The sequence below is a fragment of the Mus caroli genome, unplaced genomic scaffold (assembly GCF_978045245.1).
Source record: "Mus caroli unplaced genomic scaffold, Mus_caroli_1 scaffold_1, whole genome shotgun sequence".
Lineage (NCBI taxonomy): Eukaryota > Metazoa > Chordata > Mammalia > Rodentia > Muridae > Mus > Mus caroli.
In genome coordinates, this window is record NW_028227256.1 from 8,929,300 (window position 1) to 8,947,240 (window position 17,941).

The window sequence follows — 17,941 nt, forward strand, 5'->3', positions numbered from 1 at the left end:
ATTAATAATAGCCAGAAGCTGGAAAGAACACAGATGTCCTTCAATAGAGGAATGGATACAGAAAATGTGGTACATTTACACAATGGAGTACTACTCAGCTATTAATAAGAATGAGTTTGTGAAATTCCTAGGCAAATGGATGGTCCTGGAGGACATCATCCTGAGTGAGGTAACCCAAGAACTCACATGATAAGTGTATATTAGCCCAGAAACTTAGAATACCCAAGAATCAAGATACAATTTGCAAAACGCATTAAACTCAAGAAGAAGGAAGACTAAAGTGTGGTCACTTTGCCCCTTCTTAGAATTGGGAGCAAAACCCCCATGGAAAGAGTTACAGAGATAAAGTTTAGAGCTGAGACGAAAGGATGGACCATCTAGAGACTGCCGTACCTGGGGATCCATCCCATAATTAGCCTCCAAACGCTGACACCATTGCATCCACCAGCAAGATTTTGCTGAAAGGATCCTAATATAGCTGTCTCTTGTGAGACTATGCCGGGACCTGACAAACACAGAAGTGGATGCTCACAGTCAGCTATTAGATGGAACACAGGTCCCCCAATGGAGGAGCTAGATAAAAGTACCCAAGGAGCTAAAGGGGTTTGCAACCCTATAGGTGGAACAACAATATGAACTAACCAGTACCCCCAGAGATCATGTCTCTATCTGCATATGTATCAGAAGATGGCCTACTCGGCCATCATTGGGAAGAGAGGCCCCTTGGTTTTGCAAACTTTATATGCCTCAGTAGGGGTGAACGCCAGGACCAAGAAGTGGGAGTGTGTGGGTAGGAGAGTGGGGGGAAGTGTCTAGGGGACTTTTGGGATAGCATTTGAAATGTAAATGAAGAAAATACCTAATTTAAAAAAATCAGAAAATAGTCTCATATTTGGTTGGCAGAGTTCTATTCATCAGAGTGAGTGATGTCTAATGGGTATTTATGGCATCTATTTTATTACTGAGGTCCACATTATTTTATGTTTTTCCACATGTGTATTACATTTCAGAATTCAGAAAAACAGGTCTATAACACACTGACTTTCTACTGGTTCAAAATATTTTTGCTATTTTGATTTCTAACATGGTTGAATTATTAAAATGTTTTATTAAAAAATGTGTGTATATGTGTGTCTACCTATATGTATAATGCATGAGTGGAGTTACCGGCAGATGCCAGAATAGGGAGGGCATCAGATCCCCTGAAACTGCAGGTTCAGGCAGCTGTGAGTCACCTAATTTGGGTGCCAGGAACCTGATTCCGGTGCTGAGAACCAAACACAGGTCCTCCTCAAGAGCAAACTCCATTCTTAATGGCTGAGGTATTTCTCCAGGCCCCCCTTAAATCATATCTATGTAGAATTTCTTTTTTTTTAAAGGTGTTTATTGTAGAAAGGCAGAGATAGGGAGAAGAGTAAAGAAGCAGAGACTGGCCATGACTATGTAGAAAGAGGGAGGAAAGGAGGGCAAGAGTAAGAGCAAGGATGTAAAAGCAAAGGTGTAAGAGCTCTGTGTAGAATTTCCTTTGGCAGTTCATGAAAGGTTTACCCTGTCGCAAAAGCCATTAAGAAGCGTTCATACCATCTGCGGAGCATCTGCTGTGGATCTGACTCTAGTTGTCCACACAGCTGAAGTCTAAGAGAAACATTCTGCATCACATGTCAATTTTTTTCTCAGCTATACAGTCATTTTAAATTATTTATTTAAATTTTAAAAGAATAAAATTTTTCCCTTGCCAACTTTTATAATTGTTTCATATCTAGTACAAATAGATACAGATACAGATACAGATACAGATACAGATACAGATACAGATACAGATACAGATACAGATACAGATACAGATACAGATACAGATACAGATACAGGTACAGGTACAGGTACAGGTACAGGTACAGGTACAGGTACAGGTACAGATATACAGATCTAGATACACATACAGATAGATACAGATACAGATACAGATACAGATACAGATACAGATACAGATACAGATACAGATACAGGTACAGGTACAGGTACAGGTACAGGTACAGGTACAGGTACAGGTACAGGTACAGGTACAGGTACAGGTACAGATATACAGATATAGATACAGATACAGATAGATACAGATACAGATATAGATATCTTCTTTCTTCAAAAAAAAATACAAAATGTCCTTGAGGACTGCTCTCAGATAGCACTTGTTCTTAACTTTGCCCAGCACTGTGGATAACAATTTAATACTTAAAAATTATAAGCTATGTTTTTATGAATCAAATCAGATGGATAAAATGAGAAACTTTTTGAAATATGGTAATAGCCCTTTCATTATTTTCACATAGATTTAAGAAAAATAACGAGAGGGCCACAAGCCTCTTCCGGTCAGAAAAGCACCGGGGTAGCTAGGGCCCAGGGTCGGCTGACACTCGCCAGCTACCCACAACACCCACCACAGGATCTTAAGACTTCTGGTGAGTGGAACACAGCTTCTGCTCCAATCCAATTTCGCGCGGGACCTGAGACTGAATTTATTAGGGAAACAGAAAACCGGCCTGAGTAGGGCCACAGGCGTCTTCCGGCCTGAACAGCACCAGGGTAGCTAGAGCACAGGGTCGGCTGACACCCGCCAGCTACCCACGACCCCCGCCACAGGATTTTGAGACTTCTGGTGAGTGGAACACAGCTTCTCCTCCAATCTTTAAACACTGACATGGACAACAACTAACCCCAGAGATTACCACATGGCAAAAGGTAAACGTAATAATCTTACTAACAGAAACAAAGACCACTCGCCATCATCAGAACCCAGCACTCCCACTTCGCCCAGTCCAGGGCACTCCAACACACCAGAAAAGCTAGACACGGATCTAAAAGCATATCTCAAGATGATGGTAGAGGACTTCAAGAAGGACTTTAATAACACACTTAAAGAAATACAAAGGAACACTGGTAAACAGGTAGAAGACATTAAAGAGGAAGCACAAAAATCCCTTAAAGAATTGCAGGAGAACACTGCTAAAGAGTTACAAATCGTTAAAGAAAAAGAGGATAACATAATCAAACAGGTAGAAGTCCTTAAAGAAAAACAGGAAAACACATCCAAACAGATGATGGAAATGAACAAAACCATACTAGACCTAAAAAGGGAAGTAGACACAATAAAGAAAACCCAAAATGAGGCAACACTGGAGATAGAAACCCTAGGAAAGAAATCTGGAACCATAGATACCAGCATCAGCAACAGAATACAAGAGATGGAAGAGAGAATCTCAGGTGCAGAAGATTCCATAGAGAACATCGGCACAACAATCAAGGAAAATGTAAAATGCAAAAAGATCCTAACTCAAAACAACCAAGAAATACAGGACACAATGAGAAGACCAAACCTACGGATAATAGGAGTGGATGAGAATGAAGATTTTCAACTCAAAGGACCAGCAAACATCTTCAACAAAATTATAGAAGAAAACTTCCCAAATCTAAAGAAAGAGATGCCCATGAACATACAAGAAGCCTACAGAACTCCAAATAGACTGGACCAGAAAAGAAATACCTCCCGACACATAATAATCAGAACAACAAATGCTCTAAATAAAGATAGAATACTAAAAGCAGTAAGAGAAAAAGGCCAAGTAACATATAAAGGCAAGCCTATCAGAATTACACCAGATTTTTCACCAGAGACTATGAAAGCCAGAAGATCCTGGAAGGATGTTATACAGACACTAAAAGAACACAAATTCCAGCCCAGGCTACTATACCCAGCCAAACTCTCAATTAACATAGATGGAGAAACCAAAGTATTCCACGACAAAACCAAATTCACACATTATCTCTCCATGAATCCAGCCCTTCAAAGGATAATAACAGAAAAAAACCAATACAAGGACAGGAACCATGCCCTAGAAACAACAAGAAGGTAATCCCTCAACAAACCTAAAAGAAGACAGCCACAAGAACAGAATGCCAACTTTAACAACAAAAATAACAGGAAACAACAATTACTTTTCCTTAATAACTCTTAATATCAATGGACTCAACTCCCCAATAAAAAGACATAGACTAACAAACTGGCTACACAAACAAGACCCAACATTTTGCTGCTTACAGGAAACTCATCTCAGAGAAAAAGATAGACACTACCTCAGAATGAAAGGCTGGAAAACAATTTTCCAAGCAAATGGTATGAAGAATCAAGCTGGAGTAGCCATTCTAATATCTGATAAGATTAACTTCCAACCCAAAGTCATCAAAAAAGACAGGGAGAGGCACTTCATACTCATCAAAGGTAAAATCCTCCAAGAGGAACTATCAATCCTGAATATCTATGCTACAAATACAAAGGCAGCCACATTCATTAAAGAAACTTTAGTAAATCTCAAAGCACACATTGCACCTCATACAATAATAGTGGGAGACTTCAATACACCACTTTCACCAATGGACAAATCATGGAAACAGAAACTAAACAGGGACACAGTGAAACTAACAGAAATTATGAATCAAATGGATCTGGCAGATATCTACAGAACATTCTATCCTAAAACAAAAGGATATACCTTCTTCTCAGCACCTCATGGTACCTTCTCCAAAATTGACCACATAATTGGTCACAAAACAGGCCTCAACAGATACAAAAGTATTGAAATTGTCCCATGCATCCTATCAGATCACCATGGACTAAGGCTGATCTTCAATAACAAAATAAATAAGAGAAAGCCAACCTTCAAGTGGAAACTGAACAACACTCTTCTCAATGATACCTTGGTCAAGGAAGGAATAAAGAAAGAAATTAAGGACTTTTTAGAGTTCAATGAAAATGAAGCCACAATATACCCAAACTTATGGGACGCAATGAAAGCATTTCTAAGAGGAAAACTCATAGCTCTGAGTGCCTCCAAAAGGAAACTAGAGAGAGCACACATTAGCAGCTTGACAACATACCTAAAAGCACTAGAACAAAAGGAAGCAAATTCACCCAAGAGGAGTAGACGGCAGGAAATAATCAAACTCAGGGGTGAAATCAACCAAGTGGAAACAAGAAAAACTATTCAAGGAATCAACCAATCAAGGAGCTGGTTCTTTGAGAAAGAAAATCAACAAGATAGATAAACCCTTAGCCAGACTCAATAGAGGGCACAGGGAAAGCATCCTAATTAACAAAATCAGAAATGAAAAAGGAGACATAACAACAGATCCTGAAGATATCCAAAACACCATCAGATCCTTCTACCAAAGGCTATACTCAACAAAACTGGAGAACCTGGATGAAATGGAGAAGTTCCTAGACAGATACCAGGTACCAAAGTTGAATCAAGATCAGGTTAATGATCTAAACAGCCCTATATCCCCCAAAGAAATAGAAGCAGTCATTAATAGTCTCCCAACCAAAAAAAGCCCAGGACCAGATGGGTTTAGTGCAGAGTTCTATCAGACCTTCAAAGAAGATCTAATCCCAGTTCTTCACAAACTATTCCACAAAATAGAAACAGAAGGTACTCTACCCAACTCATTCTATGAAGCCACATTACTCTGATACCTAAACCACAAAAAGACCCAACAAAGATAGAAAATTTCAGACCAATATCCCTTATGAATATTGATGCAAAAATCCTCAATAAAGTTCTTGCTAACCGAATCCAAGAACACATCAAAACAATCATCCATCCTGACCAAGTAGGTTTCATCCCAGGGATGCAGGGATGGTTCAATATACGGAAATCCATCAACGTAATCCAGTATATAAATAAACTCAAAGACAAAAACCACATGGTCATCTCGTTAGATGCGGAAAAAGCATTTGACAAGATCCAACACCCATTCATGATAAAAGTCTTGGAAAGATCAGGAATTCAAGGCCCATACCTAAACATGATAAAAGCAATCTACAGCAAACCAGTAGCCAACATCAAAGTAAATGGTGAGAAGCTTGAAGCAATCCCTCTAAAATCAGGGACTAGACAAGGCTGTCCACTTTCTCCATACCTATTCAACATTGTACTTGAAGTCCTAGCCAGAGCAATTCGACAACAAAAGGAGATCAAAGGGATACAAATTGGAAAAGATGAAGTCAAAATATCACTTTTTGCAGATGATATGATAGTATATATAAGTGACCCTAAAAATTCCACCAGAGAACTCCTAAACCTGATAAACAGCTTCAGTGAAGTAGCTGGATATAAAATTAACTCAAACAAATCAATGGCCTTTCTCTACACAAAGAATAAACAGGCTGAGAAAGAAATTAGGGAAACAATACCCTTCTCAATAGTCACAAATAATATAAAATATCTTGGCGTGACTCTAACTAAGGAAGTGAAAGATCTGTATAATAAAAACTTCAAGTCTCTGAAGAAAGAAATTATAGAAGATCTCAGAAGATGGAAAGATCTCCCATGGTCATGGATTGGCAGGATCAACATTGTAAAAATAGCTATCTTGCCAAAAGCAATCTACAGATTCAATGCAATCCCCATCAAAATTCCAAATCAATTCTTCAACGAATTAGAAAGTGCAATCTGCAAATTCATCTGAAATAACAAAAAACCTAGGATAGCAAAAACTCTTCTCAAGGATAAAAGAACCTCTGGTGGAATCAACATTCCGGACCTAAAGCTTTACTACAGAGCAATTGTGATAAAAACTGCATGGTACTGGTATAGTGACAGACAAATAGGCCAATGGAATAGAATTGAAGACCCAGAAATTAACCCACACACCTACGGTCACTTGATCTTCGACAAGGGAGCTAAAAACATCCAGTGGAAGAAAGACAGCATTTTCAACAAATGGTGCTGGCACAACTGGTTGTTAACATGTAGAAGAATGCGAATTGATCCATTCCTATCTCCTTGTACTAAGGTCAAATCTAAGTGGATCAAGGAACTTCACATAAAACCAGAGACACTGAAACTTATAGAGGAGAAAGTGGGGAAAAGCCTTGAAGATATGGGCACAGGGGAAAAATTCTTGAATAGAACAGCAATGGCTTGTGCTGTAAGATCGAGAATTGACAAGTGGGACCTCATGAAACTGCAAAGCTTCTGCAAGGCTAAAGACACCATCAATAAGACAAAAAAACCACCAACAGATTGGGAAAGGATCTTCACCTATCCTAAATCAGATAAGGGACTAATATCCAATATATATAAAGAACTCAAGAAGGTGGACTCCAGAAAGTCAAATAACCCCATTAAAAAATGTGGCTCAGAACTGAACAAAGAATTCTCACCTGAGGAATACCGAATGGCAGAGAAGCACCTGAAAAAATGTTCAACATCCTTAATCATCAGGGAAATGCAAATCAAAACAACCCTGAGATTCCACCTCACACCAGTCAGAATGGCTAAGATCAAAAATTCAGGTGACAGCAGATGCTGGCGAGGATGTGGAGAAAGAGGAACACTCCTCCATTGTTGGTGGGATTGCAAGCTTGTACAACCACTCTGGAAATCAGTCTGGCGGTTCCTCAGAAAGTTGGACATAGTACTACCGGAGGATCCAGCAATACCTCTCCTGGGCATATATCCAGAAGATGTCCCAACTGGTAAAAAGGACACATGCTCCACTATGTTCATAGCAGCCCTATTTATAATAGCCAGAAGCTGGAAAGAACCCAGATGTCCCTCAACAGAGGAATGGATACAGAAATTATGGTACATTTACACAATGGAGTACTACTCAGCTATTAAAAAGAATGAATTTATGAAATTCCTAGCCAAATGGATGGACCTGGAGGGCATCATCTTGAGTGAGGTAACACAATGACAAAAGAACTCACACAATATGTATTCACTGATAAGTGGATATTAGCCCAAAACTTAGGATACCCAAGATATAAGATACAATTTGCTAAACGCATGAAACTCAAGAAGAATGAAGACCAAAGTGTGGACACTATGCCCCTTCTTAGAATTGGGAACAAAACACCCAGGGAAGGAGTTACAGAGACAAAGTTCGTAGCTGTGATGAAAGGATGGACCATTTAGAGACTGCCGTATCCAGGGATCCATCCCATAATCAGCTTCTAAACGCTGACACCATTGCATACACTAGCAAGATTTTGCTGAAAGGACCCAAATATAGCTGTCTCTTGTGAGACGATGCCGGGGCCTAGCAAACACAGGAGTGGATGCTCACAGTCAGCTATTGGATGTATCACAGGGCTCCCAATGGAGAAGCTAGAGAAAGTACCCAAGGAGCTAAAGGGATCTGCAACCCTATTGTTGGAACAACATGATGTACTAACCAGAACCCCGGAGCTCTTGTCTCTAGCTGCATATGTATGGAAAGATGGCCTAGTCGGCCATCACTGGAAAGAGAGGCCCATTGGACTTGCAAACTTTATATGCCCCAATATAGGGAAATGCCAGGGCCAAAAGAATGGGAATGGGTGGGTAGGGAAGTGGGGGGGCACTATGGGGGACTTTTGGGATAGCATTGGAAATGTAATTGAGGAAAATATGTAATAAAAATATTAAAAATTAAAAAAAAAGAAAAATAACAAGATTGAATTGAGGTGTTTTCTCTAAACCAACGTCATTAACATCCTTCAATTGAGAGACAAATCAAATTAACACAAGCACCGAGGGCCTAGCAAAGTGAGTGTCTTGTTTTCCTTCGTTCATAACTGAGCCGCATTATCTGCAAACTTACATGTCAGTAGATGCTTTCTGATAAAAGACTGCATATCAATGACAAAGCATACATCTGGGAGAAGATAGATGACACTGTCACGAGAAGCTGTCCTTGCTCATTTTCATCCCTTCTTTATTTCAGATCTGTTGGTTTAAAGTGAAGTGTTCCTTACATACTTAACTCTGTTTTCATATTGCATCCATTTTTGCGGCTGCTTTAAATCATTTGAAATATGTTGAGACTGCATGGGTAACCCTGGATGTGACTAGTTTGACACATTGTGAAGAAGCAACATGTTTCTGAATAATAACGAGGAAAACTACTCATTCACTGGGTATAGTTTTCTGTCTGCATGCACTGTGTGGAATTCTTGATTTTGATGAGCATATATCCATGTTTTTACCGACTATTTGAGCAGGTAGTACTGTTTTCATCACCATGAGGTATGTGTTAAAAACTCCTAGGGTGCATGAATTTGTTCTCTTTTCATCTATGTCAATTCTTGATTTGATTTCTAAATTTCAATGTTATTCAGATTATATATATTTAGAAATACACTTTGATGGCAAGTTGGGATTTTTAAGGAAATACAACTAATTATCCTTAGCAATAATTCTGAATTAATTTCCACATCATCTGACATTGTATATCAACTATATTTTGGTTGTTGGTGGTATAAATGTTTTCTCTGTCTCTCACTTTTGAGGAATTTTGTATTCATGTTTAACAGATACATTTATTTAAAAAACAGATTTGAAATCAGTGTGGATGTTATTTTAAAAGCTAGATAGTGGTAGCAGTCTACCAGATGATCTAGCTATAGCACTCCAAGAGATATTTCCAAAGGACCTAATATTCTACCAGAGATATTTGCCCATCATGTTTATTGCTATTCTATTCACAATAGGTAGGAAATTGAATTGCCTGTACTCCCATCAACTGATAAAAGGATAATGAAAACTGTGATGAATTCATACAATGTAATATTATTCTATAATAAAGAGAAATGAAATTATGAAATTCCTAGGTAGAACTAGAAATAATCATTCTCAGAGAGATAACCCAGACCGACAAAAACAAATGCACATGTTCTTTCTCATGTATTGTTGTTGGCTTTGAATCTTTAGATAAGTGTTTAAATTGAAAAGTATCCACAGAATTCAGGGAACAATGAAGGGCCCATGCATCTAGATTTCAAAGAACGGGAGATGTAATTCATATAGTATAAAAGGGGAAAGGTTAGTATTGGGGTAAAAAGGTCTCGGTGTAATAGAAGAGCATTGAAGTTTCCTGTATATTTTAAGTCTGGGACAACTTTATTGTTTTGCAATACACTGTCAAAATTCATTTATTTATTCTGAGTATTTACTCTACATGTTGTTCTTTATTTTACCACCTATATCTTTTTATTTAAAAAAATATTTAACAATGTGTTCATGTCTGTATTTGTGTGTGGTGTGGTGTGTGTGTGTGTGTGTGAAATTGAGTATTTTTTAATTGGCATTACAGGGGTCCCAGTTATTTTTTTTATCATGTGTCTTTGACAAGACACATGACTGTCTTAGTTATGGTTTCTATTGCTGTGAAAACCATGACAACAAAGTAAATTGGGAAGGAATGGGTTTATTTGACTTTTGCTTCCATATCACACTGTTCATCATTGAAGAAAGTCACAACAGGAACTCACAAAGCAGGAACCTGAAGGCAGCAGATGGCACAAACACCATAAATGGGTGCTGCTTATTCACTTGCTCTCCATGGTTTACTCAGCCTGCTTTCTTATAACATTCAGGACAATCCACAGTGCTCTTAACCTTTCCATACTAATTAAGAAAATACTCTACAGGCCCGCGTATATGATTGTCTTATTGAGGCATTTTCTCAATTGTGGCTCCTTCCTCTCCAGTGACTTGTGTCTAGCTGACAAAAAAAAATTAGCCAGCACAATGAGCAAGGGAACATACAAAACAAAGAGTTTTGGTGCATAGAGTTTAAGAGGGTCAGAGGCCATGACCATCATGGTGGGAACCATGGTAGCAGGTAGGCAGACATGGCCTTGGAAGTGCAGTGAAACTGTAAAGCATCAAGAACCACATCCAATGCTGTACTTCCTCTTGTTGTACTTTGCCTCCCTAAGATTCTACAAACACTAAATCATGCCACCAGCTAGGAGGTAAAATTTCAACCATGTGCACCTATAAAGGTTATTTCACATTCAAATCATAACAGAAGCTAAAGCACTATAGGTGTAAAAATAAGCACATACATAGCATAAGAAAGAAATCATTCCACTTTGCAGTGTAGCATAAGGAAAACACCAGAAAATATGAGGAACCAACAGAGAAAGAAACAGAGATGCTAATACGTTTGGGCAAGAAATCTGGTTTTAATAGAAACTTCAACTTGATTTCATTATATTTACATTATGTTCCAAACTATTATTTATGAGCAAAGTCATCCAGAAAATTAATGGAGGCATATATGATAAACATAAAAATTAGATATTTGAAAGAATAAAATAAATATTGCTTAGCAATTACATCAGGCATGTCTTCAGCCTCATAGTGAGCTATTAAAAGTGGTACAACTGTTCACAACATGCTGTCAAATTCCTTCAAAATGCCTTATTTTGACATGTTGACTAAATATCTCAGAACTCTATATCATCTTTAGTATAATTAAACATTGTTCAAAACAAAGACAACATGGCTTTTCTTTGGATTCTGAGACATAAATTAGCTGTGACATTCTCTTTTATACTAGGACAGAGAAAAATATCCATTGTTAGCAGTTAAAATGATCCTTTTAAGTGTCTACATTTTATAGATGACTTTGTGCCTCAATCATTGCTTTTATCTATTTAAAAAAGTTAGCCTTTTTGGAAAAACTTTATTCAACTATGTTACACTGTAAGTATTCATTAAATATTTAGATATTTACTTAATAGATTCCTGTGCCTTGACACTTAACATGTCTAGTTAATAAATTTAATGAGAAATTGAATAATTACTTCTTAGCATCTTTAATAATGTCAGGTATCCAAACATGAATATAATAAGAATTTGTCTGAACTATACAATATGGAAGATTTCTAAAATATACCACTTTATCCATTATTGCCCAGGCTCCACTTCTGATACAACTCTCATTTTCAGTCCAAATGCCTTTTATATCTCCAAGTCAATTGAATTTGAAAACTATAAAAATGCTACATGCCTATTCCTCAATGATGCTACAGAGATGTTTTGCTCATTGCCATTCTTTGCAAATGATAAGAAATGTTAACTTGCTTATGGTCACACATATGACTCTAGTCTGTTGAAAGCATAAATTCACTGATGAGTGATGCAACATGATAGAACAGAACAATGTCCTCTGCACTCTAGTTGAAGCAGCATTTTTCAACACATACTTAATAAAATTCTTTTTATTTCACATATAAATATGTCTAGTGAGCATGTATTTTTTCATATGAGTATGGGTACACATGTATGTGTGGATACATGTGCACATATAAGCTTCTGTGTGGAAACCAAGAGTAACATTTTTTTGTCACTCTCACCTTAGCCATTGAGGCAGTCTCTTACTCAAATGCACAGTTCATGGATTCAGCTCATTTAAAAAGCAAGTTTACCTAGGAATCTCCTACTATTATCCCCCATATGCTGGGCTAGGATTATTAAGGTCAGCCATTTTGCCCATCTGGCTTTTAAACGGGTGCTGAGAATCCAAACTCTGGTGCTTATGATCGCACTGCAAGTATTTTGCCCATTGACCTATCACCATATCCCTTAATTGAGTTCTTTGCAATGGATGATATGAAAAAATGTTTCTGAATAGTTTTGATGAATGTCAAGTTAATTTCTTTTGTTGAAGCACTTCTATGTCTCTATTTCCACAGTTGTGCCTTTTAACCCTCTATAAAGCAGACATACTATAACACTGTCCAAAAGTCTTGAGCATTGTAGAAAATTATAGCTCATCTATAGTAACACCAGGACAAGTATTCCTAGAGCTAGGTAGGAATTTTTTTGTAATTTTTTCCATTTTGTTATTCTTTAAGACATGTACATTTGTCTTTTAAATTTTGCTTTTACTGTCTGATTTTTACTTATTCCCCTTTTTTCTACTTTTTTGAAATAAGATAATATATCCTGTCATCCCAGTAGGCACTACTTTGCCCCTCCTTTAGAGATAACTCACAGTCTACTCTTCTGTCTAGAAGAATTCCACTGACAATACAATATTGTATATTCTTTGCTATAAATATGGTTTATTAGTTCATATACACTGCCACATGTGTCAGAATAGTGAAATTTTGTACATTTTGTAGCATCATTATTTGGTACATATAGTTATTCAGTTGACCTCTGTCAAACTCGTAATGAGCCTCAGAATTGTGACTGTAATCTAGATGAAAGTGTTCCTAGTGTTTACATATATTCCCAGAATATGACGTAGAAAGACATTTTTCTTTATACTTTATTTAGAAACCAACAAGATTTTGAAATTGCAAGTGACTGGGTTGTAGCATGACAACTTACACACTGCTACACAGTCAACATGCAGCAGGCATTCTGTTCAGACTGCACTGCATGTTTGAACTTAATTGTGATTAGTTCTCTCGGGAAATGGGTGAAGGCAGCAGAGAATTGTATTTTTGGTCTAGATCCAGTGTATTACCCCTTCTCTTTCAATTTCTCTTTCAATTTCAACAGGCTCTGCTGATCTTCTCTGTGTGCCATGCTCGTCCTGTCCTACCCTGATCTATTCAGGTATGTTTGCTCAGGGAATTTGTAGGGGAATTTCCCCCTAATTTACTGATTGGCTAGTAAAGATGACACTAAACCAAAGCTGGGCAAGAAAGAGGAGGTGGGCCTTCCAGTCTGAGAGAGGAAGTGGGATGAGGGAGGAAGAAATGGCTCTTTTTTACAGAGAGGTGGGAAGCAAGAGGGGGCATGATGTAGACCGTGAACTGTTAGACCTGGTGGCGACCTCTGCCACCAGATTTCCAGCAGAATAGTTGATGAGTTTAAGATGATAGATAAAATTTGTTGATTTTAAACTAAGATTGTCTGGTGTTTTCCATTCGCAGTTTGTTCAGGTGGGCAGAAGGGAAAGAACTTAGCTGGGGCAGAATTCAGCCAGCCTTTGGAACAGGAAGATTGGGCAAAGGACCGAGAACCAGGGGATAAGTAACCACAGCTGAGCTTGGGCTGGTGAGAGAGTGCCCGCAGCTGGCCACTGGTTTTGGAACTGGCAAGAGAAGATCTCTGAGCTCTAGAGAGGCAGAGCTGGCATTTGTGGAAGAGGCGTTGGCTAGGAGAAACATGTGGTCTTGGTCGCGGGCTATGCACCAGGCTAGGGACAGTCAGCTTGGATAGTTTTTAAAATCTATATGCTACAGGCATTTATTATCAACAGCAGGTAATCTTGTGTATTCTCTGTAACTACTCACTGTTCACATTTTTTAAAATGCATATTGTTTAAGACCCCATGAGGAAAACGTTTGTGTCTTGTCATTATGTTCATTTCTTTCTATCCCCTTCCCTTCTGCTCCCTCAATTTACTGTCCTGGGACAATAACTAACTTCTAGACTCTAGATCTAGAGTCTAGATAGATAGAAGCTGAAAGCATACTTCCCAACTCTGCTAGACTCTACAATGTCATTGATTATCTCCTGGAGTTTCAGAACAAAAAATACTGCATGCATGAAGCTATCTATATGTCTCAGATTTTTTATAAAGATAAGATGTTCAGAAATATCTTTTCAGGTATTTCAGAGAGAACCAGTGAATTTTGGTTCCGTTGGTATCGAGTAAGTCACAATTATCAAAGCTTCAAGGAACTTTGGAATAGTTTAACCCTCTCCTCACCCATGGATGACCTCTTCTCTCAATACCTCTTACATGTGGCTAGACAGGGTCACTGTGGACCTAGGCAGGGGAACTCTCCCATGGCTGAAGTCTCCCATGGTTGCTCATTTGGTTTCCACCCTTCCCACGTATTAACCTGCAAATTCCGTATTAGGAAATCCTTTCAAGAAAACACTATCTGTGCATTTTATATAGCATTAATAATAGTGTATTTCTCTCCATATGTTTTTAATAAAATAAAAAAAAGTTATGCTATAAAACCTGGAAAAAATTTTATAGTAAATGTGGAAAGCATATAAAAGGAGAAACAATCTAGATTCCAACAACAGAAGTTAATTTTAAAATTATACACATTTTATACTAAATAACTATGATTTTGTTAGGAAACATCAGATACATAAATATACATATTCATACACACATACACATACACTTATATATACAAATACATTGTGATTCTAATGTAGAAGTTTTGTCCCAATATTTTTTTAAAAAATCAAGTCATAGAATGGAATATTAAATATAAATTAATTTTTGTCATGTATAAGTTACAGGCATATACACAGCAAATTTATATTCATTGAAAATAACCTGAATGGTTACAAACAAAAATCTCATTAATGTTATATTTTAGCAATATGATTATTACTTTTGTTTCTTTATAATAATTCCATAATAAACAGATATTATATAAATTATAAAAATATTTATAATTTTTTGTTTGAAAATGTGGTGAGAAAAAAAAAAAAACCTGTCTTTTCTTGCTCCTGTCTCTGAGCCCGTGCAAATGTCTTCATTGTGGTTCTGTCCATTTGCATTTCTATTCCATAGAATGACTCGACTACTAGGTCCACAGCTTTTTTTTTTTTTTTTTTTTGTCTTTCAAATGTTCTTTACAAGGTTTATAGGTATACTTCTCTTCAATCCCAGAGTTCCTAGAAACACTGTCATTCTGGTGATTCATATTAATAAATGGATTTTGAAATGGGCCAGAAAAATAGCTCATCACAATTGTGGGTCGCATGACAAATAGTATAGTTTACAAGCAAGGAACATATGGAAGAAAAGAAAAACATGGACAGGATATACAATGGACAATTATCTTGACAAAGTACAGACTATTAAGTATCATTAGGATATGTGCATGCACCAGACACATGGGGCACAATCAAGGGGGATATTCACAGGTGATAGCAATTAGTCAAACATGGGAGTTACCTGGGTTGATTGGAGTAAATAATGAATTATAGATAAAGAAGAAATAGGTGCTGCCATCCTTCCTCCCTTTGTTTCTCCTCTCTCATTAAATAAAACTTTATTGAGAATTTCCCAGTATGCAAAGTATTCCTCTAAGCCCTGTGAGCAGGAAGAAGATTGATAATCTTCTTCCAAAGTATTTATTGCTTAATTGGTAAACCAGACATATTAGATATAATTATGACACAAAGCAGAAAAATGTAAAATAACATTCTGATTAGGATTTTATTTAGATACCAACATTTATGTACTATTAAAAACACGGGCCTAATCTGGCTAATGAAGGTAAGATCAGTGTACAGCAAGATCATTGCCATGGCAGAAATTCATTCAGAGTAGAAGAGAGCACTAAAGTTCCAATCTCTCCTTTGGATATGCAGTTCTATCCATGCACTGTTGAATGCATTTTATTTTTATTTTTTACTCTTCTACAGGTCTGTCTGTGAAACCGGCAAAGGAAGTTGCAAGTGGTCCTTAAGAATATTATAGCTGACTGAATCTTTACTTATTGTCCTAATTTGATGTACTAAATGTAATATCTAAAGAGATGTCATTTTCCTAATGTCAATAATAAACAAGATTAGGGTGTGCACTAATGTATAGTACAAGAACACTAAGTCTGTTGTCTATGGAATCTGATACTCTTTGACCTGGTCAGTGTCTTGGGTTTATGTTACTTTATATGTAGTTATTAAAATTAATATTGATATATTAAATATTGGCTAACTCAATGCTTAAAAATTTCTGGATTTTAATTTAGCTAGGGTTTTCTACCTCTATTTTTATAATAATATCTCATATTTTGGATTAATACGCATTATACTTGCCCACATGTGCCAAGATACAGCATTAGTCCTGTGCAGCAGTTGACTGCTTAGTGTTAACCTATTTGCATCAGGAAAAAATGTATCCCCCACAACTGCCCCGATATGATTATATTACCTATTCCTATTTAAATATGATGGGTATGTTACTTCAGTAAAGCAAACTAGTGAATAATGAAATGCATGCCCTCAGGACACTTGCAAAGAAAATCACTTGATAATGTATGCAATTATTGAGCTACACCTTACTTTGGGAATGTGCTTTGTACTGATTCTAAATGAATTGATCTCAGTCAATCTATTGACTATATCTGCTATATTTTATCTTATTTGTCTTAATGCAAGGTTTTTTTGGTGGGCTTTAATGAATTAAGGCTAAATTATACAACTGTGTATAACTGTAAAAGAAACAATTGTTAAAGACTCGGCCATAGCTAAGGAATAAACAAGCAGTTTCTGACTTCTGAATTAAGTCATGTTTACAAATATAAATACAGAAATTAGAAATGATGTAATAAATTTTCTTACATTTTTGTTTTCTTGTATGATGAAACTAATTTTAGTAATAAGTATTTTTATAGATGGAAATAAATTATAGGTTATGTATCAGATGCTGTTCTTGGAGGTGACAACATAACTAAGTACCATCAACCTAAAGGAGAAAGTTTTATTTTGGTCCATGTTTTTGGAGGTTTCAGAGTATGGTCTGCTAGCTTCTTTGCCTGTAGTGAAGCACATTGTCATGGAAGAAGGAATATGTGACATGAGATAACTTACCTCATGAAGGCCCAGAAGCATAGAGAGTGACAGGCAGGAGCAACATATACCTTTCTGTGACCCACTTCCTCCAGTCAGGTCCACCTTTTAGGTTCCACTATGTTGCGATAACCCATTAACTGTCCTTTCATAAACAGATCACCCCACTGATAAAGGTCTGAGAACTTAAGAGCCAATTGCTTCTCTAAAACCTTACTTATGGAAATGTTATTGGGAACCCTACAAATCTTAGAATGGGGACATTTTTATGCAAATTATAACAGCTCAGAAAAGAATTTTTAAGCAGAAAGCCAGAAAGCAGGAGATTGAGATTATAGGATCAGATGCCAGGCTGTGGTGGCACACACATTTGATCCCAGCACTTAGCAGGCAGAGGCAGGTGGATCTCTGTGAGTTTGAAGCCAGCCTGATGTACAGAGCGAGTTCCATGACAGCCAGGGTTACTCAGCGAAACCCTGTCTTGTGAGAGAGAGAGAGAGAGAGAGAGAGAGAGAGAGAGAGAGAGAAAGAGACAGAGACAGATAGAGAGACAGAGAGACAGAGAGATGGAGAGACAGAGAGACAGAGATTGAGATTATAGGATC

The 17,941-nt window shown here is 37.2% G+C and overlaps 1 protein-coding gene across 7 annotated transcripts in view; it reads left to right on the top strand.

The window, feature by feature from the left end:
* CUNH8orf34 (chromosome unknown C8orf34 homolog) overlaps positions 1-17,024 on the top strand; it is a 538,401-nt gene extending 521,377 nt beyond the window's left edge. For all 7 annotated transcript variants that reach the window (XM_021165867.3, XM_021165882.3, XM_021165875.3 and 4 more), the window contains 2 exons: positions 13,341-13,397; positions 16,191-17,024. In XM_021165867.3, coding sequence (XP_021021526.1) covers positions 13,341-13,397; positions 16,191-16,234 — 101 coding nt within the window. In that variant the 3' untranslated portion in view covers positions 16,235-17,024. The remainder of the gene's footprint in view (positions 1-13,340; positions 13,398-16,190) is intronic.
* Positions 17,025-17,941: the final 917 nt, after the last annotated feature.